The 9,362-nt window shown below is 55.5% G+C and overlaps 1 protein-coding gene across 1 annotated transcript; it reads right to left on the bottom strand.

Moving 5' to 3' along the window:
• Positions 1-1,770: 1,770 nt before the first annotated feature.
• OSM (oncostatin M) lies at positions 1,771-5,576 on the bottom strand. The gene is made up of 3 exons (XM_011373331.2): positions 5,501-5,576; positions 3,802-3,935; positions 1,771-3,194 (listed from the first exon to the last, which is right to left on the bottom strand). The coding sequence occupies exons 1-3, from the start codon at positions 5,532-5,534 to the stop codon at positions 2,655-2,657; spliced, it is 708 nt and encodes a 235-aa protein (XP_011371633.1). The 5' UTR covers positions 5,535-5,576; the 3' UTR covers positions 1,771-2,654.
• Between the last annotated feature and the right edge of the window lie 3,786 nt (positions 5,577-9,362).

Raw genomic sequence — 9,362 nt, 5'->3', positions numbered from 1 at the left:
CCAGGGCCCCTTCTGCCTTGTTCTTCGTTGAGCTCTTACTGGGTGCAGGCGCTGTGCTGGGTGCTGGGACAGAGCAAAGGGAAGCAGATTCACTCTCCATCCTTGGCAGCTCCAGGCTAGGAGATGAACAGAAACGCAAACCTCACCGTAGCAGTGAGGGGCCCTGATGGGGCAGTTTTGAGAGAAACAATAATCAAGTCACTGGACCCAGACCATGGACACTGGGGAAGAGTAATTGAGGATGTACTCACAAAAATGACAGGGAACAGCATTCCAGACAGAGAGAACAGCATAGGCAGAAGTTTCGTAGGAGGAAGGAGCCCTAGGCATTTCATGAGCCCAAAGGTGGCCAGCGTGGCAGGAACTTGAGCACAAGGGAGAGCCCAGTGGAGGGCAGCGAGAGCCCCTGCTAGGTAGTTGGCAAATAGCCTGGAATACTTTGGGCAGCTGCTGAGGAAGACTGTTGGTTGGGAGTCAGGGGCTGACAGTCTAGAACTCTCTGGCTAACTGGCTCTGTGACCTTGAGCAAGATGCTTCCCTTTTTTGGGGTCTTTTTGATCATTCTGAACCTTGAATGTTCGGAGCCTTTGCACTAACTGTGCCACAGGAAGCACTACCCCTTCACCTGCATCCTTCAGGCTGCAGAATGGACATCACCTCTTTCAGCCGTCATCCTGACCACCCACGTCACCTGACTCTCTCATTCTCTATCACATACATAGCTTTGCTTTATTTTTGCTGAGCTTGTACTACAGCCTCAAATGCTCCTGTTAGTACTTTTTTTTCTATTGTCTTTCTGCCCCCTCACCTGGGAGCCCTGTGCCCTCAGGGACTCATGAAATTGTTGGCAGTTATAGAAGCTGAAGGGTAACAGGAAGATGCTCCTGCCCTCACATCTAACCTACCAGAATTCAAAATGTGCTTGCTTGCAATAAATTTGTTTTGAGGACGTGGGCAGGTGACTCAAACTCTCTGAGCCTCCGTCTTCTCATTTGCCAGGTGGATCATATCTGTTGCAGAGAGTCCCACTTCCTGTACTTCTGATGTTCAGTCCCGTTCCCACCGTGGCTCCCAATCCCAGGAAGTGGGCGTAACCAGGGACAGATCCTGGTCCAATTCATCTGCTTTCGTTAGCTTTTCCTTTATAGCTGCTGCCTCAACACATCATCCATCGGCCAGTAGGCGCCCCCTGTGGTGGGGCCCTGAGCATTGGGAGGCAGCCTTTAGGGAGCATTTTCAATTCACAGGCTATGTCTGAAGCAAGATCTGTTATTATCTTATTCATTTCATGTGACACACGTCAGCACACGTACCCCAGCCACACACTCACAGGGGCCAGAGCAACTCAGACTCTCCAGCCTTCATCTCCCTCCTTGCGCTTCCAAACCCTAACAGTCTAGTCCCCAATGTCTCAAGGGAGACCCACTCAGACACAACAAACATCTTGTCTGTGTTTGAGACGCCCCCACAGTCAGACTGGGGCATGAGACTTCCCTTCCTGGATAGGGCAAGGACCTCCGGCCCAGCCCTCAGGTTGTAGTTGCTTGTGACCTTGCCACCGAAGGAGCCGCCCCCCGCCCTCCTCCAAGAGGCCAGCCTCCTCCAAATACTCTCCCACAAGGAACAGTGAGACACAGGGGCTTTAGAAACCAGGCAAATTTTAAATATGTTGGCACAATAATAACATTAAATACACATCATAAATAAGCATTATAAATATAAAACAGATAAAAACTGGTTTTAAAAAATTGATAAATTAATCATGTCCCTCCAAGGTATTGGCCCAGCGGCTTCCGGGAACCCTCCAAGAGGGCAATGGTTTCAGCATGAGAAAATTCCATGATGCACCACCAGGGGGAGCAATCAGCAGCTAGAACCGCTTCCAGGCGCTGAGAGATCTGCAAATAACTGTCTGCACCTGTGTCCATTTGGACGACGTGTCTCAATTTATGGAAAGACTTTGAAATCCATCCTATGTCACAGAGTCCCAGCCGCTGACAGGCAAAGAGGGCTTTACACAGTCCCCAACTCCCTTGATTCACAAAGAGAAAACTGAAGTCCAGAGAAATAAAGTGACCTGCCAGAGGCCACAGCAAATTAGGGGCCAAGCTGAGACCTGAGCCCCCGTCCCTTGGAACCCCCAGATCAGTGCTTCTTCCAGAACATTGCCCCTGTCATAGCTGCTTAAAGTGAGGTCATTCAGACATCCAGGTGTCTGGCCTGAGACTGGCAATGAGACATAGGAGGCCAGCTCAGGCACTGACCTCCCCCTCGGAACCATGCCACCACGGAAAGGAGGAAGTCTGGGGGCAACAGCTCTGCAAGTCATGGGAAGGAAGGGACGGCAGGCCTCCGGGGAGCAGAGCGGGGGGGCTGTCAGTCTGGCCATGAGTCAGCCTGTGTCATCAGACCCCTGAATCAATGGAAAGTTGGCTCCATGTGGCCTGACCCAGCCACCCCACTGGGACTGGGGAACTCAGGCCTGGGGGGAGCAATGGCCTGATTCTATGCCCCAACCTGAGAGGAGGTAGAGGAGCCTGCTTGGCTCTCACCCGTTAAAGTGCACTTCTGAGAGGTGGAAGAAAACGGGGAGCAGGTTTGGAGGCCCCGAGGAGGCACCATCTTGAGGAGCACCTGCTGGGGTGCCCCTAAGGCTACCGGGGCAACTGTCCCCTAGGCAGGAGTCCCTTGCCCCTTGTGAAGGGTTGCATCCCGTGAGCCCCCCTTTGTAGGGCCTGGTGGGAGCTGTGTCTCGGGCTCCTGCTGGGGCTCTTTCTCCACTTGCAGAAGACCTGCCCCACTGAGTGCATGAAGCGGTGGTAGCCACGCAGGAACTCACAGCCCTCTATCTTGCGCTGAAAAGTGTCTGGGGTGGTAGTGGGCGGCCGTGAGGCTCCCGGACCAGCTTGAGTGGGTTCAGCTGTCTTCGCGGAGTCTGGAAGCAGCTGGGCCAGGCAGTGGATGTTATTCTTGACCCCAAAGATATACATCTTCACTTTCACCAAGGCCTGGACTTCGGGGAGGTCCTCCTGGAAAGCTGTCAGTCTCTGTAGGACATGGCTCAGCTTGGCGTTGAGGGTCTGCAGGAAGCCCCTTCTGCTGAGCGCCTGCAGGGCATCCTCACTGGGAAAGACTCCAGGGCGCTCTTGGCAGCGCTCCTTCAGTCCAGACACGTCCAAGCCTTGGCTGCGGATCTGGGGGTGTGGGGGAAGGAGAGTCAAGGAGTGATGCTGGAGTCTCCACCACATACACATGGAGACTAGTCTGCTCTGGTTGCCCTTGAAATGCTCGACCTCATCCATCCCTCATCCAATCTGCCCCTTGTACAGATACAGAAACTGAGGCCCAAGAGGGGAGAGGACTCCCCGGTCATTGCAGGCAGGGTTGAAGGGAGGCGGGGGCTGGTGGGGGTGACCACACAGGCAGTGATTGTGATATGGGGAATGTCAGTAGGAAGGCGACCCTGAGCTTCAGGAGGGCAGGACTCTGTTTTGTTCACTGTTGCATCTCCGGGGCCCAGAACAAGGCCTGTGGTAGGTGTGTAATAAGCACGCTGGACAAACAAAAGAATGAGGCAACAGAGTTGGGGTTCACGCTCCAGGCCCACTGAGCTAGGGAATATATATTGTCTCAGGGATAAGCCTGGGACGTTCGAGGTAGTCCTAGAATAACAAAGGACTGTTTCCCCACCCACCCCACCCCTATACTGAGCGGGGCTTGAGTGAGTGAAGATTGGGCCTGATCCTCTCTGGGACTCACTCCTGCCCCGAAGTCAAATGCCGTCAGCGGCCAGGTGCTTACATAGGGGTCCAGGAGCATGCTGGTGTCCTGCAAGAAGTCCGCCTGATGCTGGAGCTGTTTGAGGAGCTCTTGGTCATCGCCCGAGCAGCTGCCCGTGGCCACTGGGTTCAGGAACAGGAGTCTGAGGACCAGACCTGGGGCAGAGAAAGGGGGTGTCACACGACTTGGTAAGGAAACCACAGGTGGGCGGCTTTCGGAGGGGAGGGCACTCAAGAGGGCCTTGGAGGGCATGGCCTAACATCTCAGGCTTTGTGCCGTGAAGGGTGGGGACCGGGCACTGTATGTACACAGGAGCACCTGCTGGGGCCACTGCCACCTGTCCAGTGAGTTACTGTCCAGCACCTGAAAGAGCGTCTGTGCTTCGCCAACTAGGCCTTGGAGGGGAGGTTGTGGGGCCTGGCTGGAGTTCCCGTGCCTGCCAGTGCTGCCAGCCTCAAGAGCTGACATGGGGTGGCCCAGGCGGAACTCTGCAAGACCTCTGGGCTAAGGGGTAGCTACCATCACAGGGCCCTGGGCCCCTGTGACAGACCCTGGCCCTCCGTGCAGGTGTGCTTGAGAGGGCTTCAGGGTGGGTAGCCTGAGATCAGTCTGGTGCCCTGAGCTGTCTGAGAAACCATCCAAGGTTCCATCTGGGAAGGATGTGTGAGACCATCCAGTCCATGTCCCCATTTTACCGACAGGAAAACCAAGGCACCGAAGAAGGGTTGCCTAGGTCACAAGGCCAGCCTTTCCCCCGACCTTGAGCCTCCCTCCTCTCTCCATAAGTGGCCACTCCTGTCAAGATCACCAGTGATGCTGCGAGCCCGTCAGAATGTTCCGGGGGCTGGGCACAGTTACCGCTCGCCTGCCTCCCCACACCCACCAGCAGCCACGTGGTCGGAAGGGGCCTGTGGTGCAATGGCCCGGAAGGCAGTGACACCATGTTCCCTTCCTAAGAAACGTTCGAGCCCTTGGGGAAGACGCTGCTGGGGAGGGTGGAGGGGCTGGGCGCCCAGGAACAGCGACCACAGGGCACCCCTCGACGCCTCCCCAGGTATCTGCTGCCTGTGTGAGTGTGCATGTGGGACCCAGGTGTCTGCTTGGTGTGTGTCCAGGTCTGTGTGAGACTCAAGGGAGCAGTCGTGCCCCATGCACCGTGGAGGTTCCGGGCTGTATGTGGGGGTTCCCAGGTTGGTGAGATTGAGGGCCCTGAATGATGTCACATGGCTCTGTACGTGTGTCACCCTGTGGGTGTGGCTATGTGTGCTATGTGATTGTGTGGGCTCCAGGGCCCCCGGGCCCGGCTGACTGTGTCTATTCATCCCAGACCCCGCGAATCGAGGCGAGAAGGAGGCCCCTCCAGACATTGCACCATTTTTATGCTCGGCTTCTGCAGCTTCCTCCTCTGAGCAGCACAGCTCCCATCTCCCCCTTGCTTCCCCAGCCTCTCCCCCAATCTATCTCCTTTTCTCATGCTCTCAGAGTTGCCTCTACATCGCCTCCCCCTGGAAGCCCTCTGGGAATACCCCTTCTCCACCCTGTGAAGATGCTGTGTTCTCAGTGGACTCCTCTCTTTGCCTGACCTCCTGGCTCTGTCTCAGCATCCTTCTGCCCAGTGCCCAGCCTCCCCAGTTCCCAGAGGACAGAGGGTACTCCTGATCCCCGCTGGCACCCGTGAGCACAGCAAGTGGGTACCGGTGGGGAGGAAGGAAGTACTTACTGAGCAGCGCCCTCCTAGTAAGCCGTGCCCGCATTCTGGGTGTCCAAGCTCCGGCCTTCGCCTGCTGGAGATGACACCTCCCTGCTGGGAGCCCTGCGGGCTGGCAGCCACTTTATTGCCTGCCTGAGCGATTGGCCAACACCTCGTGAGGTGGGTGGGGAGGGGGTGGGGGGGAGGGCAGGCCTTCTGGGAACATGACCCCAAAAACCAAAGTTTCTGCGGCCGGCCAATGGGCGCTGGGCGCGGCGGCGTGCCTGCTCCTCCTCCTGTTTTCTTCGAATTCGTTCTTCGAGGTCAGCTCCACGCCCAAGAATGATGCGAACTGCAGCTTCAGCCTTCCCGGGACCAACGGGGAGCAAGGGGGTCCGTGCCATGTGCAGCGTGCTGTGTTTGGGATAGAGGGGAAAATCCGCCAGCCCGGCCCTTTGATGGCCCACAGGTGTCTCAGCCCAGGAGCCATGGGCCTCACAGGCCACTATGGTTTGGGGCGGAGGGGAGCGAGACATCTTCCTTCTTGAGTGCCCTTCCCGCCCTCTTGCTGGGGCTGTTGGGACATCTGTAAGCGGAAACCACTGGGCTCTGGGCACGGAGCCAGACCCAAGCTGGCAGCCCTGAGATTGTGGTTCTGGCCCTAGGAACTGCATCCCCCAGTGGGGCTCCTGGCTGTCTCCTTTCCCCACCATGCACCTTCCACACAACCAGCCTTTCCCACTCCAGGCCCTTTGATGCAGCCAGTCCCTCTCTCTACAGGCAGCTGAGGAAAACCAGGCACTTGGAACAAGAGAAACAGGAGATCAGGGTTCAGGCCCACTGATAAGCTGTGTGATCTGAGGCAAGTTGCTTAATCTCTCTGGGCCTCAGAGGCCCCACCTATAAAATGAGAATTAGAAAAGTATTTCTCAGCCTGCCTCACAGGGCTGCTGCCATCATGGACATAAAAGGTAAAAATCCTCCAAAGGAAAAAGGAAAGGTGTAAGTCTGATTCCAAGTACTAGGTACTGGGGGTGTGAGATGGGGAAGCTGTGAGCTCAGAGGGGAAGCCAGGGAGGGGGAGTCGCCTTGGTGACGGTTAGGGACCAGGTTTCACTTTCTTTGAAAGATAGTGATCATGGGTTGGTCCTCTGCATCGCCCAGACCTCTGAACATCAGAACAAAGGGGTCCTAGAGACAACGCCTCCCTAGTCAACCAGCTACTTCACTGTGGGGTAAACTGAGACCTAGGCAAGTGTGGACGAGGTGGTAAAGGGGCCACCCCAGGCCTGCAGGTCATGCCCGGTGTCCCCAGCACACCTACCGGGCCTGAAAGAGTGTCATTAGCCTGCACCCTCAGGAGCCTGGCAGGGAGGAGGATGTCAGAAGGCTAGGAAGCCAGGGGTTTGGGCGCTGCTAAAGAGGCCTGAGCTGCTTTAGATGAGGAGAGAACTGGGCCTGTGGAACCTGGACTAGAAAAACTGAGGTGACCAGGGCCAGATGCCCTCCCTATCCCCACCCCCGGGACCCATCGTGACCACTAAGGCTGTTCTCACCTGCAATCTTCTCCACAGACATGCCCACCATGAGTCATTTATTCACTCAACAAATTTTTATTTGCCCCAGCTCTGTGGCAGTCACTCCCAGGTGCTAATGATCTAGCAATGGGCAAAACCTGATACACCCCCACGTCCTGGGGGCTGCTCCTCACCCCCACCCACTCCCTGGTACCTCATCGTGGCACTCACTGCACCATGCCAAATCACCCGTCATCGCCACCTCGAAGGCCAGTTCTGGATTCTCCTCCTGAGAATGTAATTTCTGCTAAATTTGTCATCTCTGTGCCCACCCCCGCAGGGCCGCTTCCTATGTCTATTCCAAGCCAGGGTCCTTCTTCATTTCACATCCCTGATCTCATCTCACAACAGCCCTGGGAGGGGACGTGACTGGGCAGGGATGTGTCGGCTCCCTTTAATGAGGAAACTGAAATTCAGAGAAGCTCAGGGCCTGGCACCAGGAGGGAGAGCCAGGTCTGGCTAGATTGCTTCTTGCCCCTCTCAGTTACTGCTGACCTTCCACATTAGGGGACAGTCACATGCTTTACTTCATTCTCCCCTCCCTATGGTCCCGGGAGGCTGATTATCTCCTTGGTTTAAAGCAGGGGTCCCCAGTCCCCTGGCCATGGAGCCTGTTACGAACCAGGCCTCACAGCAGGAGGTAAGTGGCGGGTGAGCAAGCGAAGCTTCATCTGTATTTGCAGCCGCTCCCCAGCATCACCGCCTCAGCTCCACCTCAGATCATCAGGCATTAGATTCTCATAGGAGCACCGGTCCCTGGTGCCAACAAGGCTGGGGATGGCTGGTTTAAAGAGGCCTCTGAGGCCCTGAGACGTGAAGTTGCCCTACCTGAGGTCGCCCTGCATGGGAACATTTACGAAGAGTGGGGCACTTCAACCAGGGCTATGGAATCTGAAAAACCATGCTCTCAGCACGTGGTTCACTGAGGTGCCTGTGCAGGCCCCAGGGACAAGGGCCACCAAAGGCAAGGAGGGCTTATGTATTGGTTTACTCCAGCTGCCATACCAAATACCACAGACTGGGTGGCTTACATAACAGAAATGTATTTTCTTACAGTTCTGGAGCTAGAAGTCTGAGATCAAGCCGTCAGCAGGATCGATTTCATCCTGTGGCCTCTCGCCTTGATTTGCAGATGGCGGCCTTCTCGTTGTCTCCTCAGACGGTTCTCCTTCGGTCTGTGTGTGTCTGTGTCCCAATCTCTTCTTATAAAGACACCAGTCATATCGGATTAGGGCCCACCAATGACTTCATTTTACGTTAATCATCTTTCTAAAGTCCCCATTTCCAAATACATTCACAATCTGAGGTACTGGGGCTTTGGATTCCAGCAAACGTGAATTAGAGGGACACACCATCCAGCCCATAATAACTCACGAGAGGGTGTGGTTAGAGGGATGCAGGAAGTGTGGACACTGGGGGAGACTCCAGAGCCAGGTGGGAGGGGGCAGTGACGGGCAGGAAGACAGGAGATAGCCCCAAGGTGGAAAGGCCCAGCTGCCCATTTGATTGAAGCACGAAGGGAAGATGCGTCAGCATCTTATGATGAGGTCAGTGCCCAGTGACGTCCCTCTCAGCATCAGGAAAAGCTTGCAACATGGCCCAGCCAGTATAAATAGGCTCCCCAACCACAGGACCCGGGCTGTCCCCTCTTCCTGGGGCCACGTCAGCTAGTTCCGCATGATTTGGAGGGGAAGAGAGGACCGACTTGGTTCCTCAGAACTGCTGCTTCCTCGCTTTCTGGCCCACCCTCTGTCTGTGGGTCCCTACTCCTTTAAATGCAAGGACAGAACCTACGGTGGCCTGGGGGATAGGTCAAAATTGCAAGCCGCCCCACTGGTCCCCTCGGTGAAGCGACTGTGGCCCCTGACCTGCTGGGTGGGAGGCGGAGACCAATCTACTTCTGAGCCCACTGTCCTTGGCCCAGTCACATCCCTTTTCTGAGCTCAATGACAGTGGTACAATTTAATATTCAAGAGACAAACAACTCAATTCGAAAATGGGTAAAGGATTCGAATAGACATCTCTCCAAAACAGAGAGACAAATGGCCAATAAGCACAAGAAAAGATGCTCATCATTAGCCAAAAGGGAAATGCAGATCAAAACCACAATGAGATACCACTTCACACCAGCTAGGATGGCTATCATCAAAGACAGACAGTAAGGAGTGCTGGAGAGGACGGGGAGAAATCTGAGCCCTGGTGCACTGCTGGTGGGAGTGTACAATAGTGCAGCCACTTTGGAAGATGGTCTGGCAGTTTCTCAGATGGTTAAACATAGGGATGTCGGACACCCAACTGTCCCACGCCTAGATATA

The sequence above is a fragment of the Pteropus vampyrus genome, unplaced genomic scaffold (genome assembly GCF_000151845.1).
Source record: "Pteropus vampyrus isolate Shadow unplaced genomic scaffold, Pvam_2.0 Scaffold223, whole genome shotgun sequence".
NCBI lineage: Eukaryota > Metazoa > Chordata > Mammalia > Chiroptera > Pteropodidae > Pteropus > Pteropus vampyrus.
This window is presented reverse-complemented; position numbering and strand designations above follow the sequence as displayed.

Bases quoted from the DNA above. Each gene is read 5' to 3' on its own strand.
- OSM (XM_011373331.2), bottom strand. From the start codon at position 5,534: ATGCGGGCACGGCTTACTAGGAGGGCGCTGCTCA. The intron at 3,936-5,500 runs GTAAGTACTTCC...TCTCTGCCCCAG, and splicing joins TACTAGGAGGGCGCTGCTCA to GTCTGGTCCTCAGACTCCTG. The intron at 3,195-3,801 runs GTAAGCACCTGG...CCACACCCCCAG, and splicing joins GCATGCTCCTGGACCCCTAT to ATCCGCAGCCAAGGCTTGGA.